General features: G+C 32.9%; 2 protein-coding genes and 1 long non-coding RNA gene across 3 annotated transcripts; 2 read left to right on the top strand and 1 right to left on the bottom strand.

Annotated features, from left to right (window-relative positions):
• The first annotated feature begins 486 nt into the window (after positions 1-486).
• Positions 487-23188, top strand: LOC108736786 (CTL-like protein 1). The gene is made up of 11 exons (XM_018469361.1): positions 487-752; positions 809-1191; positions 1245-1411; positions 5811-6040; positions 9533-9700; positions 11411-11558; positions 13091-13235; positions 14171-14311; positions 14366-14528; positions 16995-17216; positions 21553-23188. Exons 1-11 carry the CDS (start codon positions 633-635, stop codon positions 21697-21699), a joined length of 2034 nt encoding a protein of 677 aa, XP_018324863.1. The 5' UTR covers positions 487-632; the 3' UTR covers positions 21700-23188.
• Positions 808-3076, bottom strand: LOC108736787. Its single transcript, XR_001937774.2, has 2 exons — positions 2677-3076; positions 808-893 (listed from the first exon to the last, which is right to left on the bottom strand). It is a non-coding gene; the product is annotated as an uncharacterized LOC108736787 (long non-coding RNA).
• Positions 17622-21139, top strand: LOC108736785 (cAMP and cAMP-inhibited cGMP 3',5'-cyclic phosphodiesterase 10A-like). The gene has a single exon (XM_018469360.2). The coding sequence runs from the start codon at positions 18316-18318 to the stop codon at positions 20611-20613; it is 2298 nt and encodes a 765-aa protein (XP_018324862.1). The 5' UTR covers positions 17622-18315; the 3' UTR covers positions 20614-21139.
• Positions 23189-23298: the final 110 nt, after the last annotated feature.

Raw genomic sequence — 23298 nt, 5'->3', positions numbered from 1 at the left:
ACTAGCCGCGGGCGCCTTTCTTTATGTGCGCCGTATTTATAAATGTGTGTTTCGTACTTTCGTTCTGGGAAAGCAGTTAAAGAGTTCAAAGAAAAAATAAACTATCCGGATGTTTCGAGAAGGTTCCAGAAAGTAAACAAAAAACTATTTAAAGGAAGAGACGATCGCCGTTAATTTTGTTAAACCCGCGAACATTACAGTATTATCCCGTATCTACAATATGATCAATCCATTTATATTAAAATGGTTCTCTAAAATATAAACAAAAAAATACTGATTTAATTGACTTTCTTCTACCATTTACAATAATTTCAATAATAAGTACTGTGAACTAATCGTAAGTTTTATGTGAAATTTTGAAGTTAAGCTTGCTTGAACGTTCTTATATTCATCGGTCAGTTGTGGTATAAGTACATACATAGCACGTCTGTTATAGGCTGTTCTTTATTCTATGGTGTTCTTATTGTTGATTATCTATGGTTGATTATGTTGTTGATTTTTTGAACGCTTGACTGTGGTGGTCTGAACATAGCATTACTCATATGGGTATAATCGGGTGGAATAGTAAATAACAATACATTTAATAGTAGATACTGTATTTATATTCTTCCAACTTCCATAATACAATTAAAATGGGTTGTTGCAGCTCTGAACCATCAAATGTAAGTCCAGAAAATGCTGATGATACAAACGGAAGAAAATGCACTGATGTCTTCTGGCTATGTGTTTATATTTTGTTTTGGTTTGTTATGGTACTAAATGTTATTTTCAGCTTCAATATAGGAATTTATGATTATATAAATTACAGATTGTAATAGCGACATTCTCTTTTGTTTATGGTAGCCCACTTCGTATTGTAAATGGATATGATTCTTTTGGTAACACTTGTGGCACTAAAAACAATAAACGTATTGGGAATTTGGAAATGTCTGGAATTGATACTGCAGACAAACCCTATCTTTTATTTTTTGACTTAAAGGAGTTACGGCATTCTCTCAAAATATGCGTTAATAAATGCCCGGAAACAAAAATCAGTAAAATAGAAGATTTTCAGACATACTATTGGAAATCAGGCAATAACCTTTGTAAATATGGTTTTGATTTTAAACACTTTAGCAACAACAGCATTAAGGATAAAAATATGCTAAGCAGTCCTTTTGGGCCATGTCCAGTTTTACCAGTTTATAAAAGGTTTCTATAATTGCAATGTAATAAAATTAAATCTTTAACACTAATTATTGTAGTAAACCGATATTGAATCGATGTGTACCAAAGTCAATTAAAGACTTAGCTGAAGGTTTGCTTTCAAACATATATGAACTTTTAAATCATTGGGATTTCCTTGAGCAAATTTTACGAGACTTATACAGCACATGGAAGCATATATTGGGCCTTACATTTCTAGCATTACGTAAGATTTTCAATATTTTTATGTAATCTTAAGTATTTTATTTAGGTAAACAACCACAATTTTACAATTAAAAGAGTACTTTTTGGCAAAAGAAATTATTCTGAAAAAATAAAAGTGTTTCCCATTATTTAAGTGGGTGACCAACCAGGACAAACTCTTTTGGCAAGTCCACTAATTGAGTCGTTTATTTGACATTGTAATAGCTGCTGAGATTTGTACCCACAGGGTGTACTGAGAGTTAACAAAGGACGTTATGCCCTTGCTATGCTTCTTGAGATTATCACCGAAGGTGGCAAACCTTAGCCTTTTAATTGTCTCATTATTGCTGACAATATTTATTAAGTAATAATTTTGTTATTTATATTTTATGAGACAGTTTTTTTATGATTCTTAAAATATATATAATTAATAATCGTAACGATTAAAAGCTCTGAAAAACCTAATTAAATCAGCAAAATAATGAAAACCGGGATATGTTCATAAAAAAAGTTATACGGTTCAAGGGTGGCAACCCATTTATTACTACTGTTCAACTTCTACAAAACAATTATAAAGCGATAAACACTACAACTACTGATACTAAAGGATCAAATAGAAATTTTATTACTGTAAATCAAATTAATAAAAACCTATACTCAAGTTCAAACGAAACTTTTAGCAGTGTTCAGGCTACTGATTTCCCAATTATTCGTGCCTCTGGAATAAACATGAGGATTTGTGAGTGCTTCATTAACGAAATAACACCGGCACAACATGGTTTTTTCAAAGGTCGGTCTACTTAATCGAATTTACTACTATACAGTGACTATACAGCTAACACTCTAAATAATGTGTCAAGTTGACTTTATTTATCTTGATTTCCAAAAGGCGTTCGATTTAGTTGACCATGCCTTTCTATTGTCTAAACTTTATAACAAGAGCTTCAATCCTGGTCTTATATACTGTTAAAGTCTTACCTTTGCCAAAGAGAAATAATAGTCAAGATTAATGTAAAAATGTAGTAAAAATCGAAATTAGTACATAATTACAAGCTGCATGGTACAGTCTTAGAGGAGTTAGCCTTTATGAAAGACCTAGGAATTATCTTTAAAAGCAACTATACCTTTAAAATCCACTTGAATATGGTTATATCTAAAGCACATAAAACATTTGGTTTCATATATAGATTTATAGGACAATTTTCAGACCCATATACCCTCATTTATCTCTACTTAACACTGTGTAGATCAATCTTAATTTATTGCTCTCAAATCCGGACTCCTTACTTTGAGGTAGATATTCGTAGCCTTGAGTCTATTCAACATAGATTTCTCAAACATCTTTCTTCTTATGACAAAAATGCTGCAACCATACAATACTGGAAACATGACTACTCGCGAATTATGTTACATTTGTTCAATTAAATTATAATCATAATTTTCTTTAAAAAGGTACTTATGAATAAAATAAACTCCTCTGTAATCTTTGACATATTTAATAAACGCCAGATCACTTATAATCTACGTCAACTGAGAGAGTTGCTCAAACCTGAATCAAACAGAGAATTATATTTTACTCACCATCATTTCGGCTTAAGCGTAGTTTTAACAATTTTACACCAGGAATATTAATAAATTAATTAATTTTGATATACACGTAATGTAATATTAAAAATTGTAACTGGGTATTTTGCCCGTTGATTGCTGTTAAAAAAAAAACCTTTATAGATAGGCAAGTACACTATTTATTGGATATAATACGGCTGTCACTTGTTAAAATATGTTTAATAAAATAGAATAAAAGGAAAAACACTTGGCATGTTTTACAAACCTATATTTAGTCTTGACATAATTGTTTAGGTCTTTACACCAGTATCAAAAGAGCTCATTAAATACTAAATTTTAGGAGGGAAGGTCAGTAATTAATTTTATCGTTTGTAACAGTGTGGGTTTTCCATTATAATTTTGTTATTTCTATGCTTTCAGAATGGTCTAACTTTCTCCATTTGTTAATACTGTGAGAGAGGTAGACGTAGATTAAATTACTGCTCATAAATAGTAAAGGATGCGGGGTGTTCTAGTTTTAAGGAAATGCTAAGATTAGCTCAGGATAGGAGAGTTGAGATTCGTGTCCAACCAGTCTTAGGATTGACGAACTTATGATAATGATAATGATGATGTTAATACTATGTAAATTTAGATATTAATAATTTTAAACTTCTGCATAGTAAGTAGTAGGTACCTACATTTTAATGGAAAAAAATTGACTTCCGCCCTGAAAGCTTGAAAATAGTGAAAGCAAACCCTAGTCTGTTACAAACGACCAAATTGATTACTCAGCATCTCTTTTAATTTTAAGACAAATATTAGTTTGTAATCGTAGTATAAAAACCGAAAGGATTTCGTCAAAATTAAATACAAAGGCTATAGGACGATAAGCATAGTGAATCGGCCCCAGAGGAATATCTGGATAATTTTTTTAGGGGACATTGATACTAATGAGATACGTTAATTTTGAAAATTTTAGACCTCTATCTATTTTGGTTTTTGAGTAAATTCAAAAAAACGAAAAATCAGAAAATAATTTTTTTCTCGAAAACGGCTCAATCGATTTAATTGAAATTTATACACGTTATGAAGGTATATAAGGGCTATACTCGGAAAAAATAACAGCTCATAATCTTTATAATAACCATTAAAAACAGGCATTTTTTACCGAAATTATTTTTTTTCTTTATGATAATGTTCTAGAACAATTTTGAAATAAACTTTTTTTTATGCCCTTTTTAATATAGAATAACCCCTCAAATTCTTAAATCGATCAGAAAGGTACGCCATATTGAAAAACAAGAAAAACCGATTTTTTTTATATAAAAATCGATTTATTTTACTTTTTATACTTTTGAAACAAAAGAAAAGCGGGTTAAATGATTAATTTTATAAGTGCAAATAACATCAAATATTGAAAACAATAGTGTAATTGTTTTTTTAAGTCATAATATTAAAAAAAGGAATTATAAACTATATTTAGATAAACCAAAAGATGACTCATTAATGTTAGTGATAGTCAACTAAAACAAAAATTACAACACCTTTGGAAGTTGAATTTTTAAAGATGTCGAGATAGGTCTTTCATAAATTAAATGAGAGACCTTTAAGACCAAGTTTTAAGTAAATCTGACGACAAATAATATATGTTCCATTTAAACATTGCAACTCCTCTTAACCACACCTCCCCCCCCACGGGAATGGGATAAAAAGTATCCTATGTCCGTCTTCCGGTTGTAAGCTACCTCCCCACCAATTTTCAGCCAAATCGGTTCATCCGATCTTGAGTTAGAAATAGTGTAACTAACACTAATTTCTTTTATATATATAGATAAGTACACTATTTCAGTACAGTCTGTTTATGAAACCACTTTGCAAGTGAAACTTTTTATAACTTTTTAACTGTAAATTTTCAGAAAATTAGTCGATTTAGGGTATTAAAATTAAAATCGCGTTCTTAAACTTATCTTAATGATTGGAAAATGGGAATGATAATGTGAAATCAATAATAGACAAGATATCCAACTATAAATTTTAATTTCAATCTGCGTATGAGAGTACGGAATACATAATAAATACAATCATTCAGATGATAGACGCATATTAAAAACTGAGAATAATATTTATTTAAATCATTGAATTATTTTGAACTTCAGTTATTCTATCAATAATTTCATCTTCGCTTTGAGTTTCACAGTCTATAATGTAATTGTCATGCACTTGCACGAATGAGTGAGAATATAAATGCTACACCAGGGGTCGGCAACCTGTTTGTCCTTAGGGGCGCAATACTAAATTTGAAGATCACCGAGGGCGCATATTTTACTTAGTAGTTTTAAATGCACGGTCTACGCGTGGTCTATTCGAAATACGATCACACACTAACAAAAAATACGTGCGTGTTATTAGACACGCTCAAGGTTAGCAAACTGCTATGCACAATCCTAAACTCAACTGACTACTTGTTGTATATCGCCGTTTGACAAGAGTAAGTAAATCGCTCTGGCTATCATACATTTACATTAGTCCAGCGAGGGAGCATTAAAAATCGATCGGGGGCGCCATGGCGCCCGCGGGCGCCGCGTTGCCTACCCCTGTGCTACACGGTTAGCTCATGCGAGCTACGGCGCCGCCATATTGGCATTGGCTACTCACTCTACCGAGCGCCTTTCACTTTTACCCCTACTCCGCGGCTGGCTGTAATGCGACATGCTGTTGATGGACGAAAAAATTTGAGGCGATGTAATAAAAGATTCACTTTAATAAATACAGATGCTGCGTAAAGTTCCAGAATCTCTAACATTGATACTATTTTAGTTTTCAATCTATTAGAAGCATGTACAAATTAATATTGTTGTGTTTGTTTATTTCAGTATTTTCACTGATGACGATCTCCCTGCTACATTTACTCGCACATTTAGTAACTTATATAATTATGGTATTGGTAACTGTAGCATGTGTAGCAGGTACAGCTTTTTTATGGTATACATATTTTGATATTAAAAGAGGACTTGATTCTGCTGATGGCAATTATATTCTTATGCAAATTGCAAGAAATGAAACTGCCTTTTGCTGGTTTTCAATAATTGCTACAATTATTACGGTAATTACAACTTAATTTATTTTCCTTAGATTTGAACTCTTTCATTAAAACAGAATCCACAGTTAGGCTGAACTAAAATGATAATAATATGATAATTTCAGGAAGTGTGAATCAAAAATTCTATGCTTGAGTGTTTATCAATTTATTCGTTTTTATCCAGGTACTCTACAGAAAATATATATACGTACAGTATTATTTGACAAACAAATAACCCAATCTTTAATTATAACCACATGTTGTTATAAACGCAGTCTTACAATTTATCAATTTTCTTTATATTATTACCCGAATCATTTAAAACACCATCATCTCTACTGTTGGCTATCCTAAGCAATTTTCGCATTTCCTGAAAACTATTTCTTCTGCCCCTCAATTCCTATTTCTTCTTCTGGCATGTCTCTAATGAGGCCTTCATGTTTCATCCCCTTCCATCCTATCCCTCAAAGACACTCATCAAAAAGTACTGTAAAATTTCTTTCAGCCAAAAATCACACGCGGTTTATCCACTGTTCTGAATAAATTTGGTTTAACAACAGTCTATATCCCTTCAAACAGTTTACAAACGCATTTAGGTAATCCAAAAGATAGAATAGATTCCCCACGAGAAAGCAGGAATTTTCAGTACTAAACGTAAAAAATGCGACAAGAAGTATATAGGTCAGTCATAGCGCAATTAAAGTTAGGCTTAAAGAGCACTTAGTTCACCTTAGGTTTAACAGAATAGAAAACTCTAACGTAGTTTTCCACATTTTTTAAAATAACCATAAATTAGACTTCAATTGTTTAAATTTAATCAGGAGCGTTGATTTTATCCTTCCATTTTTGTTGGTTTCAGTTAAAATTTTTAGAGAGGAATCGAAACAATATAATTTAGTCTAGATTTAAGGTTAATTTAGTTTTTAACTTTAACACCTTGGGGTGTCTCAATTACATCTATCTCTCTACTAATTTATAGTCCAACAGGGGGAATAGTAGGTATTACTTTGTGGCTGTTAAATTATTTAATATTTTATCAGATCACACAAGCAATTTAAAAAATGTAAACTATAAACGTTAAATATAAGAATAAAGGCTTTCACGGCCGAAATCCATAGTGGAATAAAGATTCGGGCTATAGGGCCGTGGTCTAAGTGAACTATTCTGTCCAGACGTTTCGTCAGCTACTGCGGCTGACATCCTCAGAGGAAGGCCTCCGTGAAAAACGGAACAGAGACTAGATCTCGAAACCTCGACAGACAATCGACGTCAACGTTGCAAACCAACAACAACACTAAGGATGTCAGCCGCAGTAGCCGACGAAAAGTCTGGACAGAACAGTTCACTTAGACCACGGCCATATAGCCCGAATCTTTATTCCACTATGGATTTCGGCCGTGAAAGCCTTTATTCTTATATTTAACGTTTATAGTTTACATTTTTTAAATTGCTTGTGTGATCTGATAAAATATTAAATAATTTAACGGTCACAAAGTAATACCTACTATTGCCCCTGTTAGGCTTTATAAATTAGTAGAGAGATAGATGTAATTTTAGTTTTGCTAAATTAGCATCTCTTAATTTAAAAAATGAAAACAGTAAGGCTTCCGATTCATGACTGTGCAGTAGACAAAGGTTGGTTAACAATTTCCATAGTCTCTATCTTCTTATTAAGTTTGTCATTAGTATTCTTCTCTGGACAGACTTCAGGGCTCCTAGAACATTTTGATAGACACCCCCTACTCCCAAGCTATGATACCATTCGTAGCAATTCCATAGAGAATAGCGTAATGTATTTTAAATAAGTTAGACTGATTCATTATAAGTCAGTACAACAAATATACTAAATATTTGGTTTTCTTTACAATATACGGTATATGTTTATCCCATTTAAACTTAGAATCTAAGATCAATTCCAAATGTTTGAGTTGATCCGATCTATTAATTACATTTCAAATGTATCACGAATAAAATTTATGTATTTACCAAAGATGATAAAAGTTGTCTTAGATATGTTAGAAGCTAAAGGGTTAGTAAATAGCTAGGTAATATACAATTTCAAATTATTTGGTTATTCTATTCTTGAGCTCTGCTCAGGAGGAAACATCACACTGTACAGCCCTGTAATCGGCAAAAAATAAAGTATTAGATAATTAGATAACTGTTTCAATAGTGAGTTGATATATATTAAAAAAAGTTTTGCATTTCTATACTGATCTCCCTTCTCTGCAAACGTCGCGTTCGGTAAAACACAAGACGCCTCAAATTTGTACAGACGGCAATGGCCCAGTGGCACCAATGGTTGGCTAACATGTAGGCGGGGTCGTCCTCTATCCTTAGCCGATGCTATGTTTTTTTTCTTCTTAATTTATGTTTATTAATCTTTTATTAATTTCTTTTTTAATATTAAATGTTTCAATCAACGAATGCCTTTGTTTAATTGCTTTGGAGCAGAAGGTTACAGTAGGAAAAGACAAGTGTTATCGTTGTCTTGTCCTTTATTTTTGACATCGCTTGTGGGTTATGCTGTAAACATACAGCGGAACTAAAAAATATTTACCTACCTTACAAAATATGACTTAAAGGTAAATATCGGCGTTGCTTTAATTCAGTAGTATTACGTTTAGTCGCAAAAATAATGAAACTTATGGGTTATTATTTAAGTAATATAAAATATTAAATAATGTCGTAGGTATGTATCTTTTCTGTAGAAGACCTGATGAACTTTGAATTAAAAGTGGACGAAATCCTACATTTGCTACCTATACGTGTCTATGGTTTACACTTCCTGAAAATATGATAAAGTTAATAATGGATATGAATCTTCATCATAATCGTAAAATAATTATATAAATAATGCATCTTAAATGCTTCTTAAAAGAGGCCATGCTTTGATTTTATCAATAGTAAACTGTACTGTAAGGTGTATTTGTATACTTACTTTTTGTAATTTCAAGCAGATCCCTTCGTTACAGTCTGTTATTTTTGAAGTAAAACTTCTTTATCGATGGTAGGCAGGAAATTTACTATGGTATAAAAGCGAATAATGTAACGTCACGCGTCACAGCGTCACGCGCCACGTGGTGGATATATCAAAAAAGAGTCATTTTAACAGACTTCAGAAGCTAACCTGTTAGTAGATAATCCGAAAATTGCCATTTCGGCAAATTGCATATGCGTTTCTGTTTGTTTTGATTTGTAATTCCTCTCTGCAGGTTTGTAAGATGTAATCGTAAAAGTTTTTAACAAAACTAAAACAAAATTCCGCATTCGTCTGATTGAAATGAAGTTGTGTTCAATAATTAGTTAATCATTTATTTTTCAAAAATATTTATGCGATGGTTTCAGGACATCTTGTATAAGATACTTTTCATAAGAACATGTGAAAGTTAATAAATTCTTAACGAAGCATATTAAGCTAATTATTTATATAATTATTGATGATACTCTTCCATTTAATCACTTTAAAAATATGCTTACATATCTTACAGTTAAAGAGGTTATTTTTTTTTTCAGATAATAATTTTGATACTTATATTTATCTTATATGGTCAAGCTGGATTTTTAGCTGAATTGTTTAAAGACACCACAAAATGCATAATGCAAGTTCCTGGCCTATTTCTCCAGCCACTAGCTACTTTTGGAGTTATGTTGGTCTTTTTTTGTTTTTGGGTTACCGTTGTTGTAAGTTGAATAATATTTTTGTTCTTTTAATATTGTAGCATACCCCAGCTTACACTGTTAATGGTTTTAATGATTTATTATATTAATCTACATACAAAAAAATGTGACGTGATACGTTAAAACAAAGTTTATATTTGCAAAATATAGACCAACATTTGCATGCTTAAGAAAAAGTTATACAAAAAACTTTTTTATCGCAGACCTGTGTAATTTATCGATTTAGTTACCACTGAAACTTGGTTCACTTTCGTTAAATTTTATTTTTAAGCATTTTTTATTTAATCCTTCATTGAAATTTTGCTCTTGTATCATAGAGAAACGTAATAGGTATTATTGTAATAACGTTACATTTCAGTTATGTTTAGCAACGGCATACTATCCAGGGACTACAGCAATCGACAGTCCTCTTNTGAAGTTTATGGTAGTGATTTAGCTGTACAGGTTTTTTACAAATGTTTCTGTGAGTAATTAAATGTAGTGTTTACATAATATCCGTAATTATTACAGAGTTTACTGTGGTCGAATTTGTTGATCCATTATGGGTAAAGTATATGTGGTGGATTTATTTTATCAATAGTAAACTGTACTGTAAGGTGTATTTGTATACTTACTTTTTGTAATTTCAAGCAGACCCCTTCGTTACAGTCTGTTATTTTTGAGGTAAAACTTCTTTATCGATGGTAGGAAGGAAATTTACTATGGTATAAAAGCGAATAATGTAACGTCACGCGTCACAGCGTCACGCGCCACGTGGTGGATATATCAAAAAAGAGTCATTTTAACAGACTTCAGAAGCTAACCTGTTAGTAGATAATCCGAAAATTGCCATTTCGGCAAATTGCATATGCGTTTCTGTTTGTTTTGATTTGTAATTCCTCTCTGCAGGTTTGTAAGATGTAATCGTAAAAGTTTTTAACAAAACTAAAACAAAATTCCGCATTCGTCTGATTGAAATGAAGTTGTGTTCAATAATTAGTTAATCATTTATTTTTCAAAAATATTTATGCGATGGTTTCAGGACATCTTGTATAAGATACTTTTCATAAGAACATGTGAAAGTTAATAAATTCTTAACGAAGCATATTAAGCTAATTATTTATATAATTATTGATGATACTCTTCCATTTAATCACTTTAAAAATATGCTTACATATCTTACAGTTAAAGAGGTTATTTTTTTTTTCAGATAATAATTTTGATACTTATATTTATCTTATATGGTCAAGCTGGATTTTTAGCTGAATTGTTTAAAGACACCACAAAATGCATAATGCAAGTTCCTGGCCTATTTCTCCAGCCACTAGCTACTTTTGGAGTTATGTTGGTCTTTTTTTGTTTTTGGGTTACCGTTGTTGTAAGTTGAATAATATTTTTGTTCTTTTAATATTGTAGCATACCCCAGCTTACACTGTTAATGGTTTTAATGATTTATTATATTAATCTACATACAAAAAAAATGTGACGTGATACGTTAAAACAAAGTTTATATTTGCAAAATATAGACCAACATTTGCATGCTTAAGAAAAAGTTATACAAAAAACTTTTTTATCGCAGACCTGTGTAATTTATCGATTTAGTTACCACTGAAACTTGGTTCACTTTCGTTAAATTTTATTTTTAAGCATTTTTTATTTAATCCTTCATTGAAATTTTGCTCTTGTATCATAGAGAAACGTAATAGGTATTATTGTAATAACGTTACATTTCAGTTATGTTTAGCAACGGCATACTATCCAGGGACTACAGCAATCGACAGTCCTCTTTTAGCCTCTAAATCAAACTTGGCTCCAACAGAATTATCTTCTACTAATGTAGGATTTGTTAAAACGTTCAGTAATGAATCAGTACAATTAAAGAGTAAGTAATAGTGTAATGTTCGTGGGTTTAACAAAATTAACTTCTAATACTGCTAACGACAAAAACTATTTATTTACACTAATTATTGAAGAACTTATAGAACAAACAAAATAGCTCAAACCCCAACGCCAAAACACGACACTGTAGTTGTCCGAAGCACTTTTCGATAACAAGGTTGCCTTCTTCAGGGACTGAAGTGAACTAAATCTAAAAGGGAACTAATCCTAATTTATACTAATAGTTGTTAAGGTTCGGTGAACATAGCTCAATGACAACAAGGTTGGTGTTCAATGGACCTTAATAAAAAGTANAAATCTAGTTTTGATTGAGTGTCTAGTCTGACCAATATGTTTTTTACTAGAGTCATTACAATTAATTCCATATATCCCCGACTTTTCTACAAAAGCAATTTTATCCTTAGGATTATCAAGGAGAGTTTGAATGGAGTTGCCATTTGAACTGTATGCAATCCGTAAACCAAGTAATTATTTCTAATTTCCTTAACTAATGTAATATTGTCGATATATTGATATTAATATTATGGTCTTCAGTAAGAATATATTGGGCAACACTAGATTTTTCCCCTCTGTCAAACCGTGCATGAGCTAAATGCTCGTTAAATCTAGTTTGGATTGAGCGTCTAGTTTGTCCAATATATTTTTTACTATTTTTATTCCTTAGGGTTACCAAGGAGAGTTTGAATGGAGTTGCCATTTGAACTGTAAGCAATCCGTAAACTAAGTTTTCGAAAAATACCATCGAGTCCTCGAGTAAATCTTGGCTCGTATGGCATAGTAATAAACTTGGTCTTATTAGCGTTGGAGTTTGAGCTATTTTGTTTGTTCTACAACAACCTCTAAAGTTTTCCCAATCTTCATATTGAAGAACTTAAAAACACTATTAAATTATTACTAAACTTATGAATTATTCTATTTATTTAAACTACTGTTGATATATCACTGTTCACTGCGCTATTTATTTCTGGATTCACTTCTGCAACGGTCAATTTATTTCTACTTCTCTCGGCGATCGTCTCTTTCTTTAAATACTCTTTTGTTTACTTTCGGGACCCTTCTGGAAACATCGGGATAGTTTATTTTTTCTTTGATCTGTTTAACTGCTTTCCCAGAACGCAGGTACGACACACATTTACAAATACGACGCACATGAAGAAAGGCGCCCGCGGATAGTCGGCGAATCGATAAGCCGTTCACGCACACGTGTGCCCGATCGCACACAAACACACTCGTGCTCGCTACAATAGCAAGGAAATTATGCGTGTATCAGTAAACCTACTTGAGCAGAAAGTAATTTAATAATAAGTAAAATCAATTGAAGTATCAGTATTTTTCGATATTAAGTTCAACTTTCAACTAGTGCAAAGTGCAAACTTATGCAGTGACTTGAGAATATCCTGTATAAATGTATAAGTTGTGAAGTTTATGGTAGTTTATTCAGCTGTACAGGTTTTTTACAAATGTTTCTGTGAGTAATTAAATGTAGTGTTTACATAATATCCGTAATTATTACAGAGTTTACTGTGGTCGAATTTGTTGATCCATTATGGGTAAAGTATATGTGGTGGATTTATCTCATAGGTCTAATTTGGACTTCTGAATTTATTATGGCTTGTCAGCAGATGGTCATTGCAGGTGCTGTTGCTCATTGGTTTTACAGGTTTGTTCAATATGATAATATGTGATTTAATATTCATAAGTCAGTGTATTTATCTGTTTAATTAAGTAATTTCATACTTTGTGTCGAAAAATAGAACATCCCATGTCCCTAACTATTTGCTAATAGACATTTGATCTAGATCTTCATCTGCCATTCTTTATTCCTGTTTCTGCTTGTATTGTGTGCGAAGCTGTCCTATCTTATCGCTCATAAAGTTGATATTGCTCATATGCTGCTTTATTATGATAATTCTTTTTAGACTTATTCACTTCGGGTTAAGTTTGAGTTATTTTATGTATTGTTGATTGCGTACACATAGAGGTCACGTGGCTCTCGATCATTTGAAGGCACTGTATATGTATAATGCGACTTGGTAGATTATGATTACCTAAAGTTTTTTCGTTTCATTTTGACTGTTCTTGTTAGGTAATACCTTCCTTTTTAACTTCAATCGACTTTTTGTTATATTGAAGCCGTTCTGCTTCACCGACCAAAATCACTCTTGGACGCGCATGACGTCATTTCGAGCTATAAGCTTCTCTTTTGAGTTATAAGCAAAAATTCAAAATTTCGAGTTTTCGTTACATGTCTTGCTTATTTGTAAAATAAGAAGAAAGCAACTTTTACGTTCTTTAGCCACTTGTTTGCGTAGCGCAGTAGCGGCGTCAGAAAAATAAAAAGAAATTCATACACATTTTAATTAAGTATACCATAAAGTTGTCTACGCTGAATGTGTACGGTGCAATGTTTCCGTAAATTATAAAGTAAATGCGAATGTGTCATTTTCGCTTTTGTTTTCGAGAACTTGCATTAACCAAGTCCTTTAAACAATGTATTAGTTTGTAGCATTTACCTAAGTAGCTATTATTTCATTAAATTAAATATTGTATATGTTTGCAAATTTTTAATCTTAATATTGTTATTTTATCTTTAAGAAATAAGTATAAAGACGATTCTCACATCAGTTACGCCATTGGTAAGCTTATTAAGTATCATTTAGGATCCGTTGCATTAGGCTCACTTTTGATTACCATAGTTAAAATTCCACGTCTAATATTAACTGTTTTACGTGCAAAGTAAGTACTATGAATATTATTGCTTTGTATGAATATTTACGTTAAAATTTTTAGATTGCAGAAATACAAAGATGAGGGAAGCGAATGTGCTAAATGTTTGTTGAATTGTTGCATTTGTTGCTTTTACTGTTTGGAAAAGTTCATACGTTACCTAAATCATAATGCTTACACAGTGATCGCCATCGATGGCTCCAGTTTTTGTCCTGCTGCAAAAACGGTATTTATAAAAATTATTATACGTAGACGGCGTATCTCTTAGAAACGTCGGAAGTTTTTTCTTTGTGTTGTTTCTTTTGTTTTTCCTCGAGGAGGGAAAATCTTCAAAAGACACCCCCGAGGGTAGTGTCGGATTCGCCGAAGCATCTAGCGACTAAAACCCCTTCTCGAATAGGAAGATCAACCAGAAGATTGTACATCCCAAGGAAAGTTCGTTAGAAAGGTTGGTAAAGGGAAGAGGGATGAGTGGGGAGGAGGAGTATTTTGAGGGAGGAATGGTATGGACGAAAATCGGTGTCCCTCCTCAAAGAGTTGAGATAGACGGGTTTGGGTGACCCTGAGGCCCTGAGATTTGCCGCTAATCTGATTGAAACCTCGGGGAGAGAAGGTAGACCAGTTTCTGATGAACCATGGGTAGTTGAGTGCGGAACGAAGTATCCGAAATAAGCGCCTTGAAGAATTTGTAGGCGAAGGGGATAGGTGCAACCCCAAATGGGACCTATGGTTGTTAACGTTGATGGTGGAAGGCTTTCGGGTCTTAAGGGAGAAGATTGCTTTCGACTTGGTCTCGTTAATAGCAAGTTTCCTTTTTCCATACCAGTTGAAGAGCAAGAGCAGAAATTTGTTAAATTGTATAATTGTTTTGGTGGAATTTAAAAGGGCAACGTCATCGGCGTAAATGGCAGTAAGTAATGGTGGGACGACAAATCTGCACAGAAGAGGTTGAATAGAAGGGGCGACAGCTTGAAGCCTTGAAGTAGGCGAGTTGTAAGTTCTCGTTGGATAGCGTTAAGTTCGGCACGAGTGCGGGATCGCGGTGTCTTTGCCACAAACTGCGGGTTTTGCTTTTCGTCTTAAAAAAGGCAAGAATGTCTGCGAGGAAGGTTTTATCAGGGGCGGACGTGGGGTGGAAGGTAGTGGGAGCTCGATTGCGCTGGTAATCTCGTTTGAAAGAAGATTCACAGCTTCATCGAGTTCCGCTATTGTGCGAATTGGAGTGCACTTAAATGAAGGGGGGTTGTTGATTGGACTAAGTGCATCAGGGACAATAGGATCGGCGAAAAAGGAGGGTTCAACTGTGAGGTTGAAATCGAGAACTTTGGCAAGAAGGAAGGGCCTTTTTTGGTTTGTCGACATCCCCAAGAGACGTGTTTAACGTTGAAATCACCTGCGACGATAGTTAAAACGCCTGGGGAAAGGAGGAGGGGGAGTCAGAGAGGTTTCTATCCGAAAAGAGGGAGTATAGAAAGATGATCCTAAGAAGGCTGAATGTTAGTGAGACTGCCGATTGCTTCTAAGGAATTTGTGGCCAAAGAGGTAAGCGTGTGCTTTAAAAACTTCCTAATACGCCATTGGCGCCAGCGTTCTCACGGTCCTTTCTGTAAGATGAGAAGTTTAGGACGAAAATTTTGATATTCTGTGACGAATGAATTCCGGTGATGCAGGCAACACCGATTGACTTATCCTCGAGGAAGTATTCGAGTTCAGTCAATTTACCTCTAATACTTTGAGCATTATACGAAGATTATTTGGGTGGGCTGTATTGTATATTGGTAGGAGTTTGTAGGACGGTGACTAGACTGACTACAATGACTACCATCGTTTGAACAATGGCCTGGATTCTGTGTTCTAGAGTAGGAGTTGCGGAGGTGTTTGGAGACGCATTGCGTTTTTGAAAGAGGGGGAGGAGCTGCTGTCACTGCCCTGGTATAGGATGTTTGGGGGCCGTCCTTCCGGGATCACTGTTGGACGGGGTACTGAATGCACGTTTTTTTTAACAATCGGAGTGTTGGGGGGATTTAGAGATATTTGGGTGGATACGGTTCTCTTTGGAACCTTGGGGCAGCCGCGGTATATGGCGCGGCGATTTCCTTTGAAGTTAGCGCAGAAAGGGGTAGTACTTTTTTATCTTTTGCCTCGCATTCGGCACTGATATGGTTGCGGCCACAGAAGGAGTAGACCCAGGTAGCGTGACAATAATTGGTTGTGTGAAAGAATTTCATGCAACGGCAGCATTGGGGAATGTCTTTAGTAGTGTAAATTGGTTAAAACTTACCTATTAATCAGCTGGGCAATAGGTGTAGTAACCGAGCCTTAAAAAGAAAATGCTGTTAAATGAGACGATTGTAAATATGTACATTTCAGAGGGAGCATGCCGAAGTATTCTTACAAAAACATTTTTTAAGCCTAATCATTTTTTTCTCAAATGACATTAGAAGTTTCTTTATTTACTAAGATTACGGCAAGAAAAATATGACTGTATTTAATCGACTCCATCTACATAGTGTGAATAGTACCTAGAGAAGTAATTAATTAATCACATTATCTACACAATTTATTCATGTATAATCAGTTTGTCAATGAGATATATATCATGTGTATTATGGTCATATTTAATAAATTTAGTTATTGTTTGTAATATGTAATAAGCATCCATTTCACTAAATCTTACATCTTTCTGTTACAGGCGTTTGAGGTACTCACACAACACGCTCTACAAGTAGCCACCATTAATACTCTTGGCGATTTCATCCTCTTTTTAGGAAAATGTCTTGTAACAGCATTGACAGGGGTTGTTGGTTTATATTTATTCAGAAAAAATCCTGATTTGACGTTTTACGCAGCTCCTACATTGCTTGTTTGCGTATTTGCTTTCTTTGTTGCCCACTGTATTCTTTCTCTATATGAGGTAAGTAACAAACTTAGCATACGTATTATTAGGTTATTGATAGAGATTTTAATATGGAACGATTGTGGCGGAGAGAGGGCAACGACTGTATTAGATGGATATAATGCGCAACCGCGCGGAGAGCGGGGAGTCCGCTAGAGTCCCGGCGGCGTGTGCTGTGCTCAACTGTTTTCTTACCTCTGCTCTCCACGTGGCTGGGCATCATTACCTCTATTTGCGGTCTATGTAAAAAGCAAATCATTATTTGCAGTAAAACTGTGAAAACGAAATGTGTGCTGGGACACATAGTAGAAGTGAAACTTCAACTGACAAGTGGAAAAACGAACCATAACAACATTTTTACGGGCTTTTTTAATGTACTTATTCAATTTGAAAACCGGACAAAATTTTTACTTGAAGTTTTACGGGCAGGTTTTCAAATTGGACAAGTACATTAACAATCTGCCCGCAAAACTTAAAGTAAGAATTTTGTTGTGATTCGTTTTTCCAATTGTCCGTTGAAGTTTCACTTCTACTATGTGTCCCAGCACACATTCAATTTTCGATGTATTTACTCCTTTTTTTACTAACATGAACATTTTCAACATAATGTGAAATTACGAACAACTTTTTCTTATTTTTTTTTATACTGAACGTGGCAACAGGCCATTTTTGCGATATAGTATTTTTCGTTCCTCCACTTAGAATAAAATTGCGGTGATAGTTTGTGTTTAGATTAATCATTGTGTTTTATTTTTTTATTAAATTATTGAGTTTGTAAAGCAGGTACAATTTAATTTAAATTAGTTATTAAATTTTTCACAATTGGACCATTTTGAGTCATTTCTAAGAAAAGAAAGTTGAGTTTTCGTAAAAACTGTGATTCGGAAGTTTTACCAGTGCTCTCCTTTCCACACGGGTATCCCGGTTTCGATACCCATATACGCAGTACTTTTTTTTTCCTTATTAGATTGAATATTGGTCACATGCGTTATTAGTAATATAAACACAGTGTCTAGAGTGCTGTGTACTCATTTTTTTTGACAACTTTCAACAGAAGTTAAAAGCATACACCGTTCATACTTTTCTTTTAAATTCTTCTTAAATTTAAACGAAAATAATGGAAGCGGAATCTTCAGAAATTATGGATACTGAAAAAATGGAGAAGAAAAAACAAGCTACAAAGATCGATTTTTCAACATCTGATAAAGCAACGAAACGAGTAATTGCTCCGTTTGTAAAAATTTTTCGTAAGAAAAGAAAAGCTAAAGCAATAGAAGAAGAAGAAGATGTAGATGCTCCCAAGTATGTTTTTCCGTACAAAAGACCTAGCGTTCTTATCCATCACATGTCAGGATTTTTATCTGAAAATTTAGATTTATCTTCATTATTACATGATACAGCAAATGTTTTAAAAAACGCTGTCAGAGCAAAAGGAGTTTTACTCTATTTAATAGAAGACGATGAGATTTATTTAAGTCATAAGTCATACCAAAACGAACGTTTAAAACAAAAATGGAAAATTGGACCTGGTTCAATAGCAGCTGCTTATGTTGCATTTACGAAGAGGGTTACAATTGTTGATGACATCTTAACTGACATGAGATTTGATAACAGTTCCCAAAGTAGAGATGAAACTATGAAGTCTGTCCTTTGTGTACCAATTGTTACTCCAGACGAAGAATGTTTTTCTGTTCTTGAACTTTTTAGAGATATTGAACAACCAGTATTTGATGCTCAGGACATTAATACAGTATTAGTAACGACCGGATGGATTGGAGCTGCTGTTCAACAAAATCAAATGAGATTGCTTTTGCAAAAAAAAATGGAGCTACATCAATTTTTCCTAAAACTCATTATGTGGTTTTCTGAGAGTGCCTTGCCAGAAATGAATGTCATACAAGAAATTCTCAGTTTTGTAAAACACACATTAGGAGCTGAAAAAGGGATATTGTACAAATTTGTAAAATTTGGAACCGAAACTTGTTCTTATTTGTACGAGGAAACGCCAGATCATAAGTTAACAAAAAAGGTCCTTTCTTTGAAATACTTTGAAGAGGCAGGCTTAGTGAATAACATTATACAATCTCGAAAGATATATAATATAACAGACCCTAACGATCCTATTTTTAAGAAATTTTCTGAACAAAAAGTTGGATCTATCAATCGAGCTATGCTATGTCTACCGATAATTTCTTACGGAGAAGTAATAGCTATTTTTATGCTGCTAAACAAAGTTGGTTGGGACCATTTTACAAAAGCTGATGAAAAACTGGCGGAACTGCTAGGAACATATACTGCAATGGCAATGAAACATTCAGAAGTTGTATTATCTGGAATTAAAGCAGATTACGAAAAGGAAGACGTATCTGATTTAATAAACTACCATATTAAAGCATGTGAACACGATAGAAAACATTACTTAGAAAAAATGGAAGGAGTTATATTGCCGAATAATTTTAGAGAATTCTCGTGGTATATAGAACTGGACGACTTCGATAATATACCTAGATATGCATTATACATGATAGAACGCGTTTGTGGTGATTTTGATGTTAATTCTGAACAAATGATGGATTTTATTTTATCATTACGAAAAAATTATAGAAAAAATCCGTATCATAATTTTGAACATGCTTTTAATGTATGCCATTGCGTGTACAATGTGCTACGGAGGAACATGCTTGACTTTAAACCAATTGAGCGTAAAGCATTAATTATAGCAGCCTTAAGCCATGATGTTGATAGTCTCGCTTTAACTAACAACTTTTTAGTTCTAACTGACCATCTCTGGTCCAAACTGTACACTACATCACCGTCGGAAAGTCATCATAGTCAAATAGCTCTTCGAATGTTGAAAAACTTTAATATTTTTTATGGTATGGATTCCGATTCATATGAATTATTTACAAAGCAAGTAAAAGAAAATATTATATCGACTGATGTTTTTGTTTTTTTCAATGTAAAATTAAAACTGGAGGTTATTTGCGAGCATGAATTGTATCAAGCAGAAAACGACGTGCACCGAAGTTATTTACGGTCAATGCTAATGACTGCAGGTGATTTATCCATGTATTGCAAGTCGTTCCACGTTTGTAAACGATTGGTAGATCTCCTTTTATCAGAATACTATCATCAAGGCGATTTGGAACGAGAAATGGGATTTATTCCTTTGGCGTTATATGATAGATATCAAAGTCATAAAGTATCGGTAGAACAAGTAAAATTTTTAAAGTTCGTAGGATTACCTTGCTTTAATTTATTAAAAATTATTCTTCCTAATACAAGTGCTCTGTACGACAGTTGTATGGTGCTTTTGAAACAGTGGGAAGAAATTGACGAATATAAAAATCAAAAAACGTGGAAACAAGACGAATCAATATTCTGTAATAAGGGGTCAGATGTAGGGGAAAGTTAACTTAACGATTAAAAATATAAAATGACTGAATTGCTAATAAATTTTGATTGTTTATTGTAAGTTTACTAAAATGCAGAGTTTTACTTTAGAAGAAAAATGCTGGTTCTTTAATAAAATCCTATATATTTATAGCGGAAGCGATTTTCGTACCATAAATTTTGTTGCACGGATATATCAGTGGAGAGTCCACCTATTTCGATGATCTTGTTTTTTTTTCTTTTTCGTGAAAGGGCAAATATTCAAGACACGCAGTCGTCCGTACGACAAAGGAACGCGGAAGGTCATTTTAACTTTACGGTTAACATTAGAGAAAACGATAGAAAAAGAAAAGAACGTGTATATAGGATTATTAAATATACCTACCTACAAATCTACGAAAGAGATATAGAGATAAAAGAGTGATTTAAAGTTTGTATAAAGAGGAACAGGCAGTTCTAGAACTTGATCGGCAACAGAGAAATATTTGGAAGGAAGTCAGGCAAGGATGCACACTGTCACTACTCTTTTTTAATAAGCATCATTAAAGACAGGACAATTTTAGAGGTAGATAAACAGGGGCAAAAGATTAGTATGCTTAAATTTGCAATGATATATCAGTATTAGCATCAAGCAAAAAAAATTCTATCAAACACTAAAATGCAGGGATATTTTCCAAACTATACAAATTTTACGCATTTTTATATCGAAGTTTTCTAATATAAATCGTTTTACATTATACAATAAAAGAAAATAAAAAGTCCATCTTTAGTTTTTCTTTGTAAGGATTATTCCTAGTGTATTCAATATTTTTTATTACTTTTTTGACATAGGTATCTATCTATTTGAATTTAACATATAGCGTTCGTTTAGACTTGTTTAACATTTTAATAGCAAAACAATTTTCAAAATAGATCCAGTATTTTTTGAGTTGACATTCTTATTTTTTTCTCAAATTTGCAGATGGTTCTTGATACGGTATATTTATGCAAATGTCAAAGCGAGGAATCATCAAAAGAAATGCAACTACAAGAACTGACTTCAAATGATAAAAATGGAAAAACTTCAATGGATTTACCTGATGCTGAATTGCAGCCTATAAAAGAATAAGTAGTCGATAAAACTGAATATTTTGTTGAACTGTGTTCCAAAAAATTACGTCCAATATTTATGTTATTTTGAATAAGTCACATTCAGTATTATGTACACCCAGTTATAAGGATGTATATTTTTAAGGAGATTAATAATTGTTTAACAACTAATCGTAAGTATTTGGTTAAGAAAAAACGCACAACAGTCATTGAATTAATCATAAAACTAGCCTACGTAATTAAAATTTTGTGGATAAATAATTTCGTGGTACTCCATTGTCAGAAAAGCAAAGTTATTCCAAAAATATTTTAGGGAAGTCTTATTATTGTTTTTTACGTAATTAATAAGCAATTAAAAACTGGAATAAATAAACTTTTAAAGGCAAAGTAGGGAATCCGTTGCCGTGCATTACGCAGAAACTTTATCGTATAAATAAACGAACTGCGATATAATTAGAATTATAATACTAAACTAAATGGGGAAGTTTTACAACATCCCATTTAATTTAGCTATAGATACACCTTTCGTAAAATATTTTTTATATGATATGCATAATTCAAAAATTAAAAGATAAATGTAATGAATCCATTTAGTTTATAATACCGTTGCGACATACCCTCATGAATACATTTTTTTTATTCTCACTTCTTTAAAATGTAACACAAAAAAGAATCAACTAAAACTTCCCTCTAACACTTAAATCGTACCATCGATTATTCACTCATTTTTCATTACCAGAATGTGCCCAAATTCTGAGTTATACATACATAGTCTTGACAGAGAAAAAAGACTAATGTAGAAGTCCAGTTTTGAATTAATAATCCGGACCCAAATTCAGTCAATATGTAGAGCCGAGCGATAATTCTCGCTTCGAAAAATTTTTAAAACACGTACGTTATGCTTTTCTGGCAAAAAGGTTTGTTGTACAAACGGGGATGTTTTACTATCCCTTCTGAGCAAAAAAAATTGATGGCCGTCATGCGAGTTTTACAGTGTAACTTCTTAAAACAACTGACTTCAGTACGCCATGTGTACAACTGACCTAATAGTAAGTCAAAAAGGCTTGTCCCTACTACAACGCCATTTCCTGCTACTTTGATGACTTTCTAATTCACTCCATTGTGATTGGACTTTTATACTAACGTCTTCTCTGGCCTTGATAACAATAGAAAATAGATACTAAGATGTAATATAAAATTAAACTATTTTATTAGAATGAAAATTGGTATAAAATAATTTTTTGTATATTGATTTACGGTAGATATAAAACAAAAACAAGTGCATATTGTTTTTTGCTTTTTTAAATTGCTACTACGCTAATGATCAGTTAATTATATTAACAATTTCATTATTAACAATTGCACATTTTTGTTGTAATTTAAGAGTGCTCTAAGAGTTTGTTCAAATTAATATATCCATTAAATGGTACAACAGAAAAAATTATTTGGTATCTTTTAGTCATCATTCAAATAAAATTGTTTTGCATTTTTAATTTAATTTTAGTAAGTACACAGGTACTGCAAAAATACAAATAACTGCATAAAATGAATGTCACTTTTATATTATTTTATAGGTTTTTTAAAAAACTTTACATTTTTTATATTTTATACAGCTTAT

This window comes from Agrilus planipennis, unplaced genomic scaffold (genome assembly GCF_000699045.2).
Source record: "Agrilus planipennis isolate EAB-ADULT unplaced genomic scaffold, Apla_2.0 scaffold193, whole genome shotgun sequence".
NCBI lineage: Eukaryota > Metazoa > Arthropoda > Insecta > Coleoptera > Buprestidae > Agrilus > Agrilus planipennis.
This window is presented reverse-complemented; position numbering and strand designations above follow the sequence as displayed.

What these genes read in the sequence shown, in the direction of transcription:
- LOC108736785 (XM_018469360.2), top strand. Translation starts at nt 18,316, where the DNA reads ATGGAAGCGGAATCTTCAGAAATTATGGATACTGAAAAAATGGAGAAG.
- LOC108736786 (XM_018469361.1), top strand. Translation starts at nt 633, where the DNA reads ATGGGTTGTTGCAGCTCTGAACCATCAAATGTAAGTCCAGAAAATGCT. An exon ending in TTAACTGTTTTACGTGCAAA is followed by an intron (nt 14,312 to 14,365) that starts GTAAGTACTATG and finishes TAAAATTTTTAG; the next exon opens with ATTGCAGAAATACAAAGATG. An exon ending in TTTGTCCTGCTGCAAAAACG is followed by an intron (nt 14,529 to 16,994) that starts GTATTTATAAAA and finishes TTTCTGTTACAG; the next exon opens with GCGTTTGAGGTACTCACACA.